The sequence below is a fragment of the Montipora foliosa genome, chromosome 6 (assembly GCF_036669935.1).
Source record: "Montipora foliosa isolate CH-2021 chromosome 6, ASM3666993v2, whole genome shotgun sequence".
Lineage (NCBI taxonomy): Eukaryota > Metazoa > Cnidaria > Anthozoa > Scleractinia > Acroporidae > Montipora > Montipora foliosa.
The window spans coordinates 37309261-37329260 of NC_090874.1; the positions used below are offsets into that span (position 1 = coordinate 37309261).

Genomic DNA, 20000 nt, shown 5'->3' on the forward strand with positions numbered 1-20000 from the left:
AATAAGAAACTATTATACCATGCTCTACAAATATCCGTAACTGTACGCATCAGCTTTGGTGTTTTTACATGATAAAGTAGGGAAGATTTGTGGGCGTTTTTAACAAAACAAGTGTAGCTATGATCCGCGCAGTTACGACCGCAATTTTAGCAATTGCGGTCATAACTGCGAGGATCCTACCTTCACTTGATTTCATATCCGCAGTTTAATACATGATTCATTTCATATATCATTTCAGGGGCACCCAACGACCAATTTGTTGTAAAACGTATTATTATACCCCAGTTAATGAAAATAAATGTTAATTTATTTAATATATTTTCAGGTGTTTTTCAGTGTTGCTGGGAAAACATTATCTGTTCCTTTTTCCCAGCAAGACACACAAGAAATTTCCCAGCCAGCTAGGTAAAATTGGTTGGTTTCCCAGCCAGGAATTCCGCGCGCTTTCAAATCCCTCGATCCAAAACGACCGAACAAAAGCGACAAGACCGGGACAAAACAGGTTTCTTCCGCAAGCGCAATCACTCTGACCAGCCGTCGTATGTTTGTGACTACTCTCTGGGAGAGGGAAGGGGTTTTTTTTTTCTTTTTTTAGTCGTCCTCAGTCTTCAGAGTTTCTACAGCCAGCTCGGGTTGAAATGCGAGAAAAAGTCAGTAATTCCCAGGCAAAACCTCTATCAATAACAAAATTCCCAGTCAGCTCATCGAAACACCTGAATTTTTGCCAGCCAGCAAGATTCCTCTGGGGAACAGATAATGTAAGGAACGGATTCGTTGGGTGCCCCTGTCATTTCGTTCTTAAATAAAACAATTATTCCAGTCAAGTTTGCTGGATATGAGGCCATTATAGCCAACTCGGCGCCTCGCTGGCTATCTATTATCTCATATCCAACGCGTGCTCGTGGAAAAATAATTGTTAATCATATTTTTCAGTGATTTGGCAACAGTGGGGAGCATGCACAGGCACGTGTGGAGTCGGTCACCGGTCACGCACAGGCTGTATATATTTGGAGGGGAGAAATAGAGGTCAAACATGTCAATCTACCGAAGAAACTGGGGACTGCACCTTGCCTAACATTTGCAGCTCCTCCTCACTCAACATTCAAGGTACAGTACGTCCTCGGAGACCCAGGGACAGATCGTGGGGGCGCGGGAAAAACAACACGGCGACTTGCGAAGAAAAGCATAGTAGGGCGACGAGAGCCTACTTTGCTTTCCTTCGGTCTCCGAGGATGGGTACAGTAATTTATGGCATAATGGATTTCCATAAATGCAATGTTGTGCGCATGGCCAACGGTCGTAGGATAAGTTGGTGATCCTGTGCGATGTGTGACATTTTGGGTTACTTTTCAGTGAGAATAAATGGAGGCTTGTGTACTTCACCATCAAATAAGAGCCAAGACCTTCAAACAACTCGTGCAAACCCGTGAAACTATGGGCAAACGGTTAATTCAGCAACTTGATTGGTGTAATTGTCTAACTCAGTGTAAGTGATAGTGTGAGCTACTGATCCTCTATCTCCTTTTTACCACCAGTTTCAAAATGGTAATTTTTGAATAAAACTGGGAATTGTACAGTGAAATCAACCAAAAATTCTCGCAAATAAATTATTCTTTTGTCTTTGTGCTAATTGGCCTTACTGGCCTCGTTATCCCTTGTAAATCTGAAAAAAAATATATGTATTTTTGTGCAAATTCTTCCGTGAGGTTTATGTTACCATGTGGCTTGATTTCTTAGATTAAAAAACTTGTTGACAGCTCAATACTTCACTAAAAGCTCAAGTTAGGTTATTAGGAATTATAAACAGCCATTGATTTTCGCGGGAGGTTATTGGCTACTTTACGTCACCTGGTGTAAAATCACAGGATGGATTGAATGAATATCACGCAGGAAGGGTTATTAAATAAAATACCCTTTCCATCTTGCTGATATGTCGGCTGATAATGTCCTTGGCTGAGTGATTATCCTTAAAATTGCACATTTGTCCTCGGCGAAGCTTCGCTCCTCGGCTAAATATCACAATCTCAGTCATAAATCTACGAGACACTTGACGCTGCATAGCAGTTCACCCCCTCCTCCTATTCAATGTTGCAAATAGTATGGCCTTTTTTCAGGAGTCCCGAAACTTTTCGCGCAATCAACATTGACAGGGGAGAGGGGTTTCTAGGATGGTTTGGTGTCGCGGTCTTTTTGACGAGGATTGCAGCCTACTGAGGGGCTTTATTTACTAATTATTAACTCGGTTTCTCCACAGTAAATTCACTGAAAACCGCCCTATATACGAATAACTTTCTGAAACACATTAGGATTAACAACTGTCATAAGAAACCCTCAATTGAACAATTGTCTTCTGTCAATTTAGGGCAAATGACACCCTCAGTAAAAAGGTCATCTGCGGTGGATTTTTTGCCGTCGTCGCTACCGGTTACAGAATCTATGAAGACGATGAGATCAACGTCATCAACAGCACACAGCCAAACAAAAATTTCATCACTAGTAACGTCAACACGATTGGTTATGACGTCACGTATGATACCTCTAATTCCGACATCAGGCAGCTCAAGCGGCATGACGTCATCAGCCGAATTTTTCCCAGATCTTCCACACCGAGTAAACACGTCGGCGAAGCAAGTATCTAAGTCGGACATAAAAACATCAACAACCCAAGTTGCTCAAGAGACACAAGAAGCCACTGAACATGTCAATAATCAAGGTATTGAATTCCTGTCAGTTTGTATGTAAGGGGTGTCATTTCTGTATTTGTCACCAAAATTAGTTAAAGCGAACATTCAGGTCAGCTAACGGCTGCCTTGGTTGCATTTATAGGCGGTAGATACAATTTACGAGAGAGATCTTCAGCCAGTGTTTCTGACTTCTGAAATGGACGTTTGACATTGGGCTCATAAGTAGTTAGCCTGCGATTCGTTGCCATGATCAACGGCTGGCTTACCTCGTGCTCTGCGATTATTAGTGGGTGGTTACGATACCATGAAGGATTTGTTTCCCAAGCTGACCATCGCCCAAATCGTGATGCACGCGGTAAGAACAACTGCTAAATAAAAGGAATAATGGGAACAGGTCTCATCTCATAAAAAAGTATACAATTCTATCATTCCAGACGTTCCAAACCACAGTCAAGCGCAGTTTTCAATGGCAAAAAACAAGGTTCTGCTTAATCATACCATTGACGATATGTGGACTTCAAGTGAAGTCAAATGTGCAATATTATGTCTGCGAAATCCAGACTGCCGATCATTTAACTTTAAAGTCATGGAAAGGAACCTCCGCCAGGATAAAGACATAAACTTAGAACAGCTAATTCAGCCCAACTGTTTGCTGAACGCAGTCGCGCACAGAGCGGATGCGAAAGATCTCACTGTAAGCGAAGGATGGACGTATTTTCATCGCGTTACTTGAGAAAAAAAAAGAACTGGGAGTACCAATTTTAAGCAAGCGTGATTCATTACCAAAATGAATTACTTATGTCATACACCTCTTATTAAGTAATAAACGAGAGTTTTTACACTCAGTATTCATAAATGTTATAAAGGCAATGTGTGCTAATTGCGCAATGTATTTGGGACTTTCTGGTCATTTATTCTTGACATCGGTTATTTCGTTTCTATTCACCATCACAATGACAAAGAGCTAAGCATGGCATTTTCGATTTAACACTTGCACCGAAGAGCCAGACATAAATGGCGACATCAGGAAACCGTCAAAAACAATTTTAAAACGCGATTTTATCAACGTGGCCAATACGGCTTAGTAGTACAGGGAGTGGAGGACAGCCCCGGAGTTGCATTAGGAAGGGGGGGGGGGGGGGGGTTTACCCCGAAGTAGCATAAGGGGTACCCGGACCCCCACCCTCTATACTACTGGCTTTCACTTTCACGAATACTTGATATGACAACATTAATCTCCCAAAATTGAATTTTTAGAAGCCTAACAAGGAGTTCCGTTCTTTTCGTCATCATTTACAGCAGGGTATACTATTTAATCTTAAAGGGTTTTATTTAAATATCCATATCACAAATGTTCAGCTTCACGTTCCAGTATTTCTGTAATGATTTACGACAGCTTGTTTTCACTGTCATTCCCTAAAAATATAATTGTTGAACTGATTTATACCTATCCGCCATTAATTGGCGCTCGCTGTTCCTAAAACAGTGGCATAAGCAGTCAATAAACTGACCGCCTGCCTCGTTTCCAGTAACAACCGGGCTTCGATCAGCCAATCGCGCGCTACGTTTCTAGGCTCTCCGCGAAGTTGATTTACCAATCGCGTTGCTAGCTCCAGATCCCCATGACGCAAGTAATAATCTGCACGCGCAAGGAGATCGAAAGTGTCTGCATTTTCGACGTCCACAAGTTCACCTTCCTTTGTGGGGTCGAACGAATCGAAAATAAATAAAGACTGAAAATACGACAGGAGATACGTCCAAGGGGACGCGCCTCTATCTTCTATCATGGCGACTCGGCGACACCACCTTCGCAATTGATAAAAGCGATGTTTGACGTTCTCCTCATTTAATACTCCCCTTGATACTACTTCTTCAGGTAGGGAAATTAAAACCTGAGACACAAAAGGATCGTCACCGGCAGCTTCGTGGATAGCTGTGAAGTGAGGTAACAAAGGCCTTGGCCGGCCGTGAGCACCTTGCCCGATTGCTGTTGTAAGCGACTGACAGGCAGCCCAAAGCTTTTGCGACTGCATGTTTTGTTTCTCGGTTTTTGCTCTGCCTTCGACCACCGCTTCGATGCCTCTTAGGTGAGCGAGAGCTCCGCTTAGCTGAACCTCAAAGGCTGATTTTTCTTCTTTAAGCTTTCGCTGCAAATCTTTCTGGTGCCTAAAAGAGTAATGAGTGTATCAGAGATACAATGCAATGACAGTATTTATGTAGACTAGTTGCAAAACAATGCGGTGCGAGTGTCTAAAGAAACTTTATTGCTGGGCGCGTTGGATGAATTATGTGACCAATGTGTTGTGAGATTCATCTGCTGCGTGGATTCCAGCTGGAACGAAGTATGAAAAAAGGCGGGGTGACTCATCTGCTCTTTGCCAGAAAAGAATCTGCGGAAGCTACAGGTAAGTTCATGTATGCTACCCCAACTATACCATCAGGAGTTGGAGGGTTGGGTGAGGGTGACAGCGGGGAGGAGTGAAACAGAAACTGGATCTGTAATGATGCACCAGTTGACAAGTTCTTTAAAAGAAGCGAATAGTGGTTACGTCCATATTGTATTTCACGGGAAACCGGAAAAAGAGGCTCCCAGCTAACATCATCTTATGATGAAACCACGAGCCCATTACCCGGAGCCTCTATCTTCCATATTAACCCTCTGAGTCAACCCTGTCCCGTATCTTTCTATTTTTAGAAGCACCTCCCAGGGGGCTTTAGAGGGTGTTTTCACAATAGCCAATCATAAGAGACCTATGGTTAGCCATTTATTAAGGGCTAACCATAATGGGCTCATGATGAAACAACATCTTTCACAATGAAATGACTTCATGATATCTCACCATTTTTACAAGTTCCCTACTAGAAATTGCGTAGAAGTAAATTAAGATGCCTCAAACTAGTATTCAACACTTTCACGGAACTGATTGACTCCAAACACTGTATCACTCAACAGCTATTTTATGTTACCATGCATGAGAAACAATTATTATTTCACACTAACTGCTCTTGATAATGTGACGAAACCGGTCACCACATGGGGCCACTTACATTTTGCATAAAAATGCTTATACATGTAATTTCAAAAACGTCAGTAGCCCGCATTTTCTATTAGTGGTTCAAGTTAAAACCATTTGCGAAAAAAAATCTGGAGCAGATTCAAAGTTACCTTCAATTTAGGAAAACTTGATGGCTCTGAATCCACTCCAGAGCAAGTTTTTTACACTTCGCAGTGACTTATCCCAGCCTGCTGATCACGTTTCCAACAATGGGGGTCATCGAGTTCGTTTTTGAAACAAAATATAGGTTGTCTTCAGATGATTTTCGTGTTGCTGTGGTCAGCTAATACGTCACCACAGTGAGCGCATCTTGATAAGCAGCAATATAAATATGGTGTTTCAGTAAAATGGTACCATAACATTGCCGTTACGTAAAGCAGTGTTGTAGAGTCAATCCTATTAACACGACAGTTTTCTTGATGAACGGAATGGTATATCAAATGAATCATATATTAAAAGTCTGCGGATACGAAATCGAGTGAAACTACTATCCTCGCAGTTATGAACGCTACTTTAGCAATTGCCTAGAGAAGCCTGAAAAATTCAAGACTTCAACAGGGTTTGAAACTGTGACCTCGCGATGCCGGTGCGACGCTCTAACCAACTGAGTTGTGAAGCCACTGATGTTGGGGGCTGGTCATTTGTGGGTTCAAATGTTCCCGTGATGAATGAATCAACGAAGGAAATGCTACATGAGATGAATCATACATTGAACTGCGGATGTTAAATCAAGTGAAGCTATGATCCTCGCAGTTATGAACGCAACGTTAGCAACTGCGTAGAGAAGCCGCTGAAGTCCTGAATTTTTCAGGCTTCTCTACGCATTCATTGCCAAAAGTGCGTTCATAAAAGCGAGGATCATAGCTGCATGTGAGTTTTCTTGATATTTTTCAAACTGGTTCGCGACACCTTAAGGCCCCGTCGACACTAATCCGTTTTTGAAAACCTCCGTTTCCGAAAACCTCCGATTATATATGACTGTCAACCACAAAACGATCGAAAACGGAGGTTTTCGAAAACGCTTTTGAAAAAGGAGACTTTTGAAAACGGAGGTCTATCGTTCTAGTGTGGACGGCGAAAACGGAGGTTTTCGAATACGCTTGACGTCATATTATTTTTGTATGCCTCACTTTCTCGCACGCCAAGACGTAAACAAAGTCTGGTAACAAAAAACGTATCTTTAGATCTCAGTTCTCAGTCTCTAATGTCGACGGCCCAAAGCAATGTGAAGACGATAGTGCGAACGCAGATCTTTTTATCCGTTTTCAGGGATCCGGAGGTTTTCGAAAACGCATTAGTGTGGACGGGACCTAAGAAGGAACATACAGTACAGTGGCTTTTGAGTTGTTGGCACCAATACAGACCTGTCTTTCAGTTCTGTCTCCTGCAAACGAAGAACCTCAGCCAGGTGATCACTGTATGCCGCTGCCTGGCGACGAAGCTGCTGACGGAGTGAGGCCTCGTGATCCCCTGCTAGCTCTCCCTCCTGAGCACAAAACAATAGACAACAGCATTTAATTAAGTATTATTTTGTCGAACAGCGTTGCACAATGTTGCAAGTCAAACATCAAACGCGAAAAAGTACAGCAAAGTTAAGCTTCGTACATGTTATAAGCCACGGAACAACGGGTAAAACTGTAACGAAGAATATAATTAGTACATTATTTTCTTTGCAAAGCAAAATAACCAAATACAAGGTTTTCACAGCCACTGCCGGAGAGAACAAGGGAGGGATAGGGCAGTGGTGAGAGGCCTCATGATCATCACCCACCAAAGGGGCCTGGGTTCGAATCCCAGATTCGGCGTCATATTATGTGGGTTGAGTTTGTTGGTTCTCTACTCTGCACCGAGAGGTTTTTCTCCGGGTACTCCGGTTTTCCCCTCTCCCGAAAAACCAACCCACGATTTGATAAGAGTTCATAACAGTGTCCCCAATCAGTACCAGTGCTGCATGTAAATACACTTGACAGTTAAATAAAGTTCATCATTATCATCATGATTATTTGTACACTGTACACAACAGTCAAGGACATTGTATAACGTGAAAGCGATGGGAAAAACTGACGCAAAGTTTTTAGCGTTTTCAATGGTTTTGCCTTTGTCGTTGCAAAAACTGGATGCGAGATATACGATAGTGTATACGGTTGCTCGGGAAAAAAAAGAATACACTGTACATGTTGTAAGAATGGCTATGAGTAGTGGTCAAAAAAGCGCAAGATGTTTTGGCCCCGAACGCCCTAAGTAAAAAAGAAGCAAAAATGTATCAAGGGAAAGTCCGAGTTATTTATCGAGTCTGCACAAATATTGAGAAGAAGTGGTATCGATTCAGCACTTCAGCAGAAACAATAAACTGGCTTATCTAGACTACTGTACATCTATCGATACAATCATGCCCTCCCAACGAGGCTTTTGTGTTTGGGTTCCGTGTGGTTTTAGGAAATTATTGATGCTTAAGCACACATACACCACTAAGGAAAGAAGATGGAGTGGTGGCTGCTGCAACGTCAACAGGCAGACGGCTCCATTGCCTAATGGTTCTTCGCTATAAACTATTCTGTAGGCCTATGCTCTGCCCCCCCTTCCATGGGGAGAAGAAAACATGTCATGTACACCTAGTAGCAGAAACTAAATAACAAGTCAAGTCAACTGCAATATGGCCATGTATGATTTTGTACAACATGGCAAGCCTTCTGTCTGCTTGACGCTTTTCAAAGATTCTTCAACCGAGCTCATTAAATCTGAAAAAGACTAATCTTGCATCTTGAGTTGCGTACTGTAGTCGTAGTTCTGCAGTTGTCCATAACGAAGCGGGCAGCCATCCAGACCTGAGAAACATTTTCCCATTTCTCTCTGTTTGTTTTAATGTATATGTAAACAAAAACTCTAAATTTCAGTTACTACTGTACCTTTTTCCTCAGGTTAGTTTGAAACTCGGCCTCCATTCTTTCCGCTTCTTGCTTCAGTTTGAGCTCAGTTAGTTTGGAATTTTCCTCCTTTTGTACCTTAAGGGCGTTCTCGAGTCTCTTTTGCTCTTCAGCCTGATAACTGACCAATTGCCGCGTCAACTGATCGAGTTTCTTGCGTGCATATGCTAACAGCACTGACTCTGACCTGACACAGTAGGATAACAAATTATACGTTACAAAAATCGACAGCGTAAAAAGATTTACGGCCAAGTCGCCCGAAAGTCATTTCGCTCGAAGTCATGTCGCCCGAAACCAGAGTGATGTTGCCCGAAATCCATAGTCATGTCGCCCGAATTTTCTAATGCTCAGAAAAATTCTAAAAATGTTCATATTTGCACAGGTTAGCGGACAAAACATTTTACGAGCCAACATTTCACGAGTTCCTTTTCTTCAAGTTTATACACTCGATAAAATTTCGGGCCACATGACTTAGGATTTCGTGCGACATGACTATGAATTTCGGGCAAGATGACTCTGTTTCCGGGATACATGACTTCGGGCGAGATGACTTTCTGGCGACTTGACCGGTTACCGTTTTGGTTAAAAAAAGGTTTAAAAAAACAACCATTGATAAGGTGAGGTATAGACGGATAACAAACAGCACAATCATTTTGGTGACGTACACCACTTAAAACCGCGAAGTTAGATTAGTTTCACATTTGCCCATTTGTGTCTAATACAAAAGTAACGAGTAAAAGTCATCTTGGCACCGGACTTCTTACCACAAGTCAATTCACCACTTAATAATCTTTGTTTGAGAGCTGGTCAAAAACACTAAACGGCAAATTTCAAGCTTTTTTCTAAGCACACTGTATGAGCTGACAATTACTAGGAGTTACTGAAAGTGAACTGCTGCAAGGGGACCCAAGAAATACGACAACAACGACAACAAGCTTTATTCGCAGGAAAAGAAATGCTCCCCAGCACAGAAGCATCTACATGACTGACTGTACATCAATAGCCTTCCCTGTTGCATTGATAAAAAACGCTTCATGGACGCTATCGCCTGGTTGCTACATTGAAGATTGGGTAGGGGGTTGACGTCCCAGTTGAAGATTGGGTAACCGGTCTGACCGTCAAGTCGCTCGCCCGAAGTCATGTCACTGTAGCCCGGAACCAGAGTCATGATTGCTTGCCCGAAATTTATAGTCATGTCGCCCGAAACTTCACAATGCTCAAAAGGAAGCAAGCCTTTCAGTGCGACGATTGCGCTTTTGGCAGCATCGTATCTGCGAGATGACTTTCGGGCTACTTGACCGTAAACCGTAGATTGTAAGGTACTCCATGAAATACAGGCCCTGAATCATGCCCTTCAGTTTCCAATAAGATAAGACTTACTGTAGACAACACGACATGGAGTCGTTACCTAATCTTTTTCTCGTCATCTTCTTCAACTGTTTTCCCTGTCAGTGCATCAGGAATTAATCCAAGCAACTCCTTCTTAAGCACCTCTCTGGTGTCTTGCAAGTCCTTTTGATGTCCCTCAAGCACTGCAATCTCTGCTTCAGATTGCTGCATATCCAACGCTGCCTTCTGAACGTCATAGCTCACTTGAGCTGCTTCACTACTTGCAGCCGTTCCCACATCTTTAGCCCCAATTGCTTCAGCTTCTTTGATAACAGAATGCAACCTCTCTATTTCTTCATTTACTATAACCTGTAGAACGAAGAATCGTGATGAGAAAACAAAAGAAAAGGGCAGTTTATTTATGCTAACTCCTTATCTTCTGATCAGAAGGATATCAGAAACACAACGTGATCACCAGCAGACCACTTAAAACAAGAACAACAGTTAGCTGTCATCCCTTTAAACAAAGGCAAAATAATTAATGCTTACTGTATCAGTGAAGGGGTAGTTTCTAAAGAAACTGTGGTGCTGCGTCGGTGGGGAAGTAGTATACAAAAATTTGGTTTATCAACGGAGTTGATAATGTAAATTGACCACCGTACAGAGATTCTAAAAGCTGACGTTTCGAGCGTTAGCCCTTCGTCAGAGCGAATCGAGGGATTATGGGTTACGTGTAGTTTTTATAGTAGAGTAGGAGCTCCGCTATTGGTGGTAACATGGCAACGTGAAAAGTGGGAATATATTAGTTAAATGAAAAGCGTTCGTTAATACCGTGAGGATTAAGGGTGCCGATTTGAAAGATGAATTTTTGTTTCAGATTCTTGCGGCTTTCCGTCGTACCTAGATGTAGGGAAAGGCCGCAGATAGCCATGTGTTTTTTGGAGTGGTTAGGCAGATTAAAATGGCGAGCGACTGGCTTAGATGCATCCTTGTCATTCTTCTCAACATCGCGAAGGTGTTCGCGGAATCGGTCACCTAGTCGTCTACCTGTCTCACCAATGTATAATTTATTGCATAACGTACAGGTTATGCAATAAATGACATTTGCGGAGGTACATGTGAAACGATCGGTGATCTTAACAGATCGCTTAGGTCCCGATATCTTGCTAGTGTTAACAATGAAAAGACAAGTTTTGCAAAACTTGCATCTAAGCCAGTCGCTCGCCATTTTAATCTGCCTAACCACTCCAAAAAACACATGGCTATCTGCGGCCTTTCCCTACATCTAGGTACGACGGAAAGCCGCAAGAATCTGGAACAAAAATTCATCTTTCAAATCGGCACCCTTAATCCTCACGGTATTAACGAACGCTTTTCATTTAACTAATATATTCCCACTTTTCACGTTGCCATGTTACCACCAATAGCGGAGCTCCTACTCTACTATAAAAACTACACGTAACCCATAATCCCTCGATTCGCTCTGACGAAGGGCTAACGCTCGAAACGTCAGCTTTTAGAATCTCTGTACGGTGGTCAATTTACATTATCAACTCCTTTGATAAACCAAATTTTTGTATACTGTATCAGTGAGATTACTTTAAGGGATTTTATCTTCACTCATTTTTATTTTTAGAGGTCAAGCCATTCATGCAAGTGAGAGATTATTTGATTTCATTGGTAAGACGTGGTGAGAGGCTAGAAGGTAAAACAAAGCACAAAAACACCTAAACTTACAGCTTGTACTGTAACATCCTTAAAAGTTAGTGAATGCTGAAATCAAATTGACCTGTAAGTACGGCGAACCTACATGTAGCTATTTAGCCATTTTCTTCAAAATCCCCCGATTTCTTAAGAAACAAGTAAATTCCTGAAATAATTGCAAAAACCCATTTTTTAATGCAAAAAATTCTTAAAATAACTGGAATGCAAAGCAGTTTGTGGCGTCATCTCTGAGTCAGAGAATGAGTCACGCTTCCAACTAACTTGGACGTGAGGCAACCAACCATCTATTTCCTTAACTATAGTTTACTTCTTTACTTACTCTAATCAAAACAAATCTTTAGGGGCGAAATAAGGTAAAAGGTATCACATACAGTACGTTTGTAGCACTAAAGCATAACTTCTCAGGAAGAAAACATCTTGAGGTTAGGGGCACCCTGAAGTAGAAAAATAGTATCATTTACCTGTGCAGCTCTAGCTGCAGCAACACAATCAGTAGCAAATTTTTGAGAATTCAACAGCAAATCACTGAGATCCTTTAGAGCTCCATCTTGCTGTGGCTGAGTGAGAGCTTCCTTCAACTGTTCCACATGTGACGTGATGGCTTCTGCAGCTTTCTGCTGTGCCTGTATGGCATCTTGGCCTATGACTTTTAACTTGCCAAGCGCCTCATGCACCATGCGTTCCATCGCATTCTGATCAGCTATGGCCTTTATCTCCTTTTCAGTCAAACTTGTATCTACTTGTGCTAGAGATGAGAAGTTGTCAAATTAGGTAAATTATTAGCTTAGGCAGTGGTGTGGTCCAGTGGTTACTGCGTTGGGTTTGCACATGGTTGCCCCAGGTTCAAATCCTATTCGATCTGGCCTCTGGTTTGGATTTGTTTCCAGTTGTCCCGGATTCAACTCTACCACCCTTTGTAAATACCCAACTGGTTGCCCCTTTCCAGTTGGAGTTCTTGATCATGTTTCTGTTAAGTTTGAATTGTTTCTTCCAGATTATTAAAAGTGGGGTGCCCGTGAACTACATGTAGCTTGATAGCTAAGTGCACTTCCACTATAAACAAATCATTTACATTTTACAAAATCACAGAAATGATAATGATATGCTACATTTATACAAATCTCAAATGCTCAAAAGAATTAATGAACAACAGCAGGAGATAAGTCTTGTGTCAAAGTCTTGACAGAAGGGGCCATCTTAAGGATCTGACAAGTCAATGAAAATAGAGACAGGGTTCCAAAAAATTGAAACTTACATTGTGTAGAAGGTGAATACACACGCAATACTACATAAGTCCACACATTTTTTTTCTTTTGGTGGCAAGCACACTACTTTTTGACAATGCTGCAAACACCCACTGAAGCTTTAACATACATGTATTTTGACAACGATGCAATCACCGCGTATGGGGTATACATTTATTAGAAACTCGCCACAGACCAACCACCAGGCCTCAGTTGTTCAAAAGATCGATAATGCTATCCACCGGATCAATCGCTATCCAGCAGATAAACACAGCAAAACCAATTGAGTTATCCAATGGATAGCGCTATCCACCGTTCGTACAACTGGGGCCTGATGGTTTGAGAGTTCAAAATGTTTAAGTAGTGCAAAGCAATCACACTGTCATGGGTTTGAGTCCTGTCCAAGCCTGGATTTCTTTCAGGCTTCCCTTACAACTACTTGCAGTACATGTAAAGCTGATCTTAACTGCCATAATCATTGTTCCATAGAGGTCAAGTTGCAGGGTTGCCCTCTCTGGAAGTGGCCACCACTGATGAGTAAAACTGTCTGGCATTAGACAGAGTAAAATCTATTTTAAGTACATGTACTGTACCACTCTCACGAGCGGAAGGGTTAAAGGGCCTATTGTTGTTGGGCACAAAAAAATCAGAAAACGGCATTTAGACTGGCTTGGGGGTGTGAGGGCACATATAAGGTTTACAGTTACAACGTAAGACACAAAACTGAATCAAAATAATGACCATGCACAAAAACTGATATCCTGCCGTGTACTGGTGAGCCCCCTCCCCTCTCCTCCCCTCACCTCCTCCCCTCACCTCCTCTCCCCTCTCCCATGTGGGAGAACATTTAATCATTATTACGGTAACTTCCTTGCCTCTTTCACAAGCTCAGTCAACAACATTAAAATTTCAACTGGATTTTTTGGAAGAACTGTTGCCTTCGACTCTAAACCAAATCCTGGAATTGTGTCAAAATGGACAGCACCCCATGTCAAGCATGATGTACATTTGTACTGTAATCATACCAAATACACAAATGACAAAATGGGCTATTTATTACCTTTGGTTTCAGATATTGTCAGTGGCATTGTTTCAGATGCTTCACTAGACTTTTCTGCCATCGTGGTTGACTCCAGAGACTCCACCTCCTTTTCAACAGAAGCAGCAACATCAAGGTCGACAGATGATACCCCAGCATGATCTAAAACTGAAACAGCAGCTGTAGGAGAGTTATCATTTCCACCTCCAATTTTGAGCTGACTTATGGTTGGATTTTGCTGGTCAGTTTTCAGTTTGTCCTCTGTTAGGTGGATACCTTCCCTTGCTTCTTTCTCAACAGATTTGGCTATTGCAAGATCTACAGCTGAAATAGCAGACTGGTCAAGTGATGATACAGATGCAACTGGCTCTCGATTGCCACCAATGGGTTTGATTGGGGTTCTCAGAGGAACGACTTCATCCTACAAGAAATGATACATGAAAATGAAAGCTTACATGTACTGTGTTACATGTAAGTGTTTTGACTATAAACTTTCACCTAAACAGGGTAAATGGATTTGTAAAACATACATGTATTAATGCCATCAAAGATTACTTTACAACATTTGTGAGAGCATTATTATAATTTGCATTTAGTTATGGAGCCCCTAACTCAAACCATGGAACATTCACACACCAATACAAGAGAAAAAGTTCCTTTTAAAAACATAAGTTACTACATTGTACATTTCATGCTCGCCAAAAAAGCAGTCTAAACATTCACCTGATTTGCAAGCAATGTTACAGAAATGGCCAATGCCATAACAAGCTTGCTGCCTAACGGTCGCCTGGTCGCCTGGGGCGCCTTACTTGCGAGCACCGGCGACCAAGTTTCTGAACAAGTAGCCCGAACAGGCACCTAACTTATCACAAGTTGATTCATCCTTACTTTCTTGCTGGAGATTAAACAATGAAAAAAGCTATATGGTTGGAGAGACGGCAGCCAAGCAAATTCCACAAATAAACGACTCTTTGACTTGTAAACATGTTAACATTAACATAACATTGTTGAGGGTTTTCATAGCGTTACCTCCTGGTAGAGCACAGAGACTGGGTTGCATAGTGATTCCCAAACCGACCTGATCATACGTTCCCTCTGTTTTTATATTTACATACGTAAGGGAAGTTAAACTTGCAGAAAGTTACGCGACAAAGGAATGTTCATCCCATCAGCTATCAAGAGCCTACTAGTAAAACGTGGTATAATATTATTTGTAATGTGATTTCTTAACCTTGAATTAAATGCTGAAAGAAAATATTTCATGTTTTGGTGATGTCTGCACCATAGTACATACCAACATGCCACACGTGCGAATCTCCTTTTTCCCACGTTAATTGCTGAAGGTTTACTTGATTTTTTTTCCCGGTAACACCAATGGAGTTCTCGGAACAGGTAAGCAATACTTTTTTGTCAAGTATAAAGGTGGAATTACATAGTCATTTCAGCGATACAATTAAACATGCACTTCCGTGATACGATCGGATCGCGGAAGGTTCTTCCCTAACTCCAAATACCTGGATCTTTATGCACTTAAGACGTACAAGCGAAAAAATAACAAACAAACAAACCACTTTTACTATTCCGACATGAAATGTTGAAAGACTAAACTATGAATTGAATTAAAATAGCTGAAATAGCTTGATCCCAAATGAAACTAAAATAGCTGTGAGTGATGCCTGTCAGAAAGCATGTGCGTATCAGAGAAAGTTGACACGATTAAAAATCGCGAAACAAGACAACTTAGCTACGATTTCAGTGTGTACTTAGATTTCTCAACTACAACTCATATAATTATACCCGGAAATGCTTTGTAAGGTACACACCAGTTTTTTGGTAAGTCATCATGTTCTGTGGCACGTTTACATCTCGTATAATTATAGCTAAAGCAAACCACTTGACTTCGGTGGAAAGGGGGGGGGGGGGTGGGATAGGGGGTCTTTGGTTAATTAATTAATTCTGGGCTCCTGAAAAAATTCACTCGGGCTACTAACTTTTAATGCCGCTCCCGGAAAATTTTCTTAGGCAGCACCCTTGTACATACTGTACGAGTGCCCCAAATTATGAGCTCATGATTTACTTTCTGTGTGAAAAGAAACCCTTGAGCGTGACTGTTATTTCTTAACTGTATTTTGAGTTAGTTTGAAAAACCGGATCGGAGAATCACAAAAAAACTCATGACACTAACAGTAACAGCCTGTTGCTCTATGGTCACTGAAAAGCCACATTAAAATTCAAAATTGCACAGGGTCTCACCTTTTCTGTATTGTTTCCAATTGAAACACCAAGGTCTAAAGGACCACTAGGTGATAACTGATCTTTAACATTTTCTTGAAGTTTTCCAGGAGTTTGTGTGTTTCCAACACTATTCAGATAAGAATCTAAGGTGCCAAGAAGTGGTTCAATTGCTGGTAGATTTTCGTCCACTATGCGGCGAAACTCTTTGCTGTAATGATATGCCAGTACTACTGCTGTAACACCTCCACCAAAGACAGTAGTCACTCCTGCTACTATCTTTAATGCTGGTGAACCTTTTACTGCCCTTTGTGCAAAGAAAAATGAATGAAATCCTCAAATCCTTTAAAGTGGTTCCCAAGGGAAAAATGTAAAATTTAACTAGTGCTATTCTCATTGTATTTTTAGACCATGAAACCAGTCAGTTAAATAATTGGTAGTCTGTAGGGGTGCATCAGTACATTTTTGGCCAGCTCTCTTTATTTGTACGGAAAAAACAAGCAGTGCTTATTTCACTCTCTTGCAACACTGACCTTGGCACCTTTCTCCACCTCTGCCCTAAAAGTGTTTTAAGACTGGGCCCAGCTCAACCCAAGAGTTGCCTACATGTAGGTTTGGGGGAGGGGGCCACTATACTAACAAGTAATACTGAGAAATTAACTAACTTACTTTGTGGGAACTTTTGACGTTGATTTATACCTCTTCAATTCTGAACTTCTTGTAGTTGTTTGGTCCTAAAAAAAAAACATTTACAGTACATGTAAAAAGCTTCGAGAAGTACCTTATATCGATATTACTATCGCTATTGCCATTTGCCCCTATTTGTAACCGAATATTACATAAGCTGCGCTTATACATGTATGTACGACGTAGACACCTGAGCTGAGCTTGGTTTGATTGCTCTTTTTGTTTGTTATGGCCTAGTCTTGCTTCTTTTTCATTGTTTTATTGTCATCTATGCCCATCTCAAGTTTCCATGTAAAGACAAGTGTTTGAGGTAAGTTTGACATTGCACTTTAAAAACATTGTAGCCAAAAAATGTACTGAAAACAAACCTTTGAGATAAATGGTCTTAATATCCTTCCAAAAGTCTGAGAGACTGTCCCTTTAGCACTTTTGACTCGAAACATACCGAGATAATCCTGAACTCCAGCCCCGTGATGAAAATCCAAGATGGCAGAGAGACCTCTTCTCTCTGTTCCAGTCCTAATCGGCTTGACCGATAACTGAATGATGATTGGATAATCGTGGAGACACTATTGGCGGGAAAATATACATTTGTTTTTCCATATTGCATGTTGCATCGAACGAACAAATTTTCGATTTTTGGACAGAGTTAAACTCGAACTATAGCAAAATGGCAAGTCAGATGAAGATCTCCAGCTTTTTCAACACTTCAGGCACTAAGCGACGCGCAAGTGATGTCGATGAGAGGTCGGATTCGCCGCAAAATAAGTCTTCCAAGATTGCGAACGGGAGTTCGCCCGAATCAAATGCAAAACGACCATTGACCAATCTCTCTCCAGAACAGAGAGAACGTATGGAGGCCAATCGAAAGCAAGCAGAAAAGAGATTACTTGCAAGTAAAAGTCCTCAGTCTTTTGGAGCCTCGTGGAAAAAAGCTTTGGCTGCAGAGTTCAGCAAGGAATACTTTGTTAAGGTACACTTTGTTGATCGCTCGGATTAGAAAATTAAATAGAGATAAGTTTATCTGATTATTTTTTCATTTCTTTCCAGCTCACCAGTTTTGTTAAGGAGGAGAGATTGAACAAAACAGTATATCCCCCAGGTAGGAAAAGAGCTTAAACCACCCTACCCCCCACCCTGAGTGCAGTAGTAGGTATGCCCCAGAGGACCACCCTAAGGGTTGAAAAAACAAAAGAGACCAATAAAACTCCTCTTCCTGACAGTCAAGGGAGGGTTGAAGATAAGCAGTTTAACTGGTTGATTTTGTTTCTGTAGTGATGATGGCATGAAAAGTTTTTCTTAATTTTTCATAGGTAGCATTTTTTTTGGCATCCCTATGGTTTTTACATATTCACTATTTTCACCAATCCCATAGTACAGTTCATTTTCGGGGCTCATTTGCAATAAAACAATGGATATCCAGTTCACTGAAGCATAATACAGTCCCATGAGTAAATAACACTGTTTTTATGCAAAGAACCCCCAAAAATGTATTACATTAGTTATGGGATGGGTGAAATAGCAAATAGTGAATCCCTCCTATCGCATACTCCTGAGGGAAAAGAAGCATTACTGATATGGAGGGTGTAAACTGCAGGTGTCAGGTTAGAGTTGCAGGTCACTGTTTCAACATAGCTGAAACAACCCAGAACTTTACCATTGCTAACATTAGGCCTAAAAAATAATGTTTAATAATAATAATAAGGCGCGGTGGCCTCATGGTTAGTGCGCTCGACTCCGCATCGAGTGGTCCGGGTTCGGGGCCTGGCCAGGGACATTGTGTTGCGTTCTTGGGCAAGACACTTTACTCTCACGGTGCCTCTCTCCACCCAGGTGTATAAATGGGTACCGGCCTAATGCTGGGGGTAACCCTGTGATGGACTAGCATCCTATCCAGGGAAGAGTATAAATACTCCTAGTCGCTTCATGCTCCGGAAACCGGAGATAAGCACCGGCCTGATGGGCCTTCTGGGTGGTAAGCAGTGACTTTACCTTTACCTTTATGATAATAATATAAACTTATATAAAAAAATTCAACAGCGCTTTACAATATTTACAATACAATATTGAATAATGATCATTCAAACAATTAATTATTAAAAACTAAAACTGTCGATTAGAACAATGTTGTTAATGTTTAAGCCTAAGGTTAGCATTTTTGTAAAGGTTTGGGTTGTTTCAATTACAGGAGAACAATGACCTGCAACCTGCACTTTACACCCTCACTGATAGCAGGTCATTATGAACAGTGAGGTTAAAATTAAGCGAGTACTGGATCAGGGCAGGAGCCGATGACTTAGAGTATACAACTTCATTGTATTTGTGGGATGGCGTTTTACAGACCAAGCTATTTTTAGATTGATTTTTTCCCAAAATCAGTCTTTCATGAGAAATTATTACCCATGGGATTGAAAATGGTCACTCACGCAAGCCAACTCTTATCTAAGAACTCCTCTAAACTTAGCTTTATCTGTGAAAATGCCATTAGGTAGACCTAGTATTGGTGTTGAGGGCTCAACTCAAGAAAACCAACTTCATGTTTTGCTGTTCATAAAATTTTAATAATTTATGTTCCTGGATAATTTGCCAGAAAAAGATGTGTACAGCTGGACACTCCAATGTGACATACATGAGGTAAGTTTTGAGGTTTTACTCAAACGTGCTATGAATCTGCAATCTTGGACAAAATAGATGGGAAATTTGTCCCCCCCCCCCCCCCCCCCCCCAAATCAAGGATGGGAAAATGTCACGTTTTGGCTTTTGCGTGGGGGGGGGGGGGGTTGCAGGTTTGCTGTTCCACTTTATTCTGTCCAAGATTGTAGTCCTTTACTGCCAAGTGATCAACAGGTATCAACCAACCACATGCAACATCTGGATTACACTCTGTTGGATAAGATTATATCCCTAGAATGTGGAATGATTTACCAGAGAAGATCAGATCCACCGCTGTGTATTGCAGACTTTAAAAAATTACGGGCCTTTCTGCAGGTACCGGAAAGTATTGTGTTTTTGGTCACTTGGGATTAGTCTTTAGTTGGAGTCGTTTTGCTTTCTGTCTTTTGTTTCTTTTGTTTTCTGTA

The 20000-nt window shown here is 41.3% G+C and overlaps 3 protein-coding genes across 5 annotated transcripts in view; 2 read left to right on the forward strand and 1 right to left on the reverse strand.

The window, feature by feature from the left end:
• LOC138007267 (uncharacterized) overlaps positions 1-3576 on the forward strand; it is a 13724-nt gene extending 10148 nt beyond the window's left edge. For both annotated transcript variants that reach the window (XM_068854072.1, XM_068854073.1), the window contains exons 2-4: positions 934-1107; positions 2363-2713; positions 3119-3576. In XM_068854072.1, coding sequence (XP_068710173.1) covers positions 934-1107; positions 2363-2713; positions 3119-3417 — 824 coding nt within the window. In that variant the 3' untranslated portion in view covers positions 3418-3576. The remainder of the gene's footprint in view (positions 1-933; positions 1108-2362; positions 2714-3118) is intronic.
• Positions 3577-3995: 419 nt separating this feature from the next.
• LOC138007262 (MICOS complex subunit Mic60-like) lies at positions 3996-17444 on the reverse strand. The gene is made up of 9 exons (XM_068854063.1): positions 17289-17444; positions 16903-16967; positions 16255-16540; positions 14023-14422; positions 12180-12463; positions 10073-10362; positions 8647-8851; positions 7105-7226; positions 3996-4850 (listed from the first exon to the last, which is right to left on the reverse strand). The coding sequence occupies exons 1-9, from the start codon at positions 17361-17363 to the stop codon at positions 4142-4144; spliced, it is 2436 nt and encodes an 811-aa protein (XP_068710164.1). The 5' UTR covers positions 17364-17444; the 3' UTR covers positions 3996-4141.
• A 43-nt stretch (positions 17445-17487) lies between these two features.
• LOC138007266 (uracil-DNA glycosylase-like) overlaps positions 17488-20000 on the forward strand; it is a 13929-nt gene continuing 11416 nt past the window's right edge. Inside the window, exons 1-3 of one of the 2 annotated variants that reach the window (XM_068854070.1) lie at positions 17488-17893; positions 17971-18022; positions 19511-19554. In XM_068854070.1, coding sequence (XP_068710171.1) covers positions 17591-17893; positions 17971-18022; positions 19511-19554 — 399 coding nt within the window. In that variant the 5' untranslated portion in view covers positions 17488-17590. Of the gene's footprint in view, positions 17894-17970; positions 18023-19510; positions 19909-20000 lie in introns of those variants that run through there. The other variant, XM_068854071.1, reaches the window with a different exon arrangement.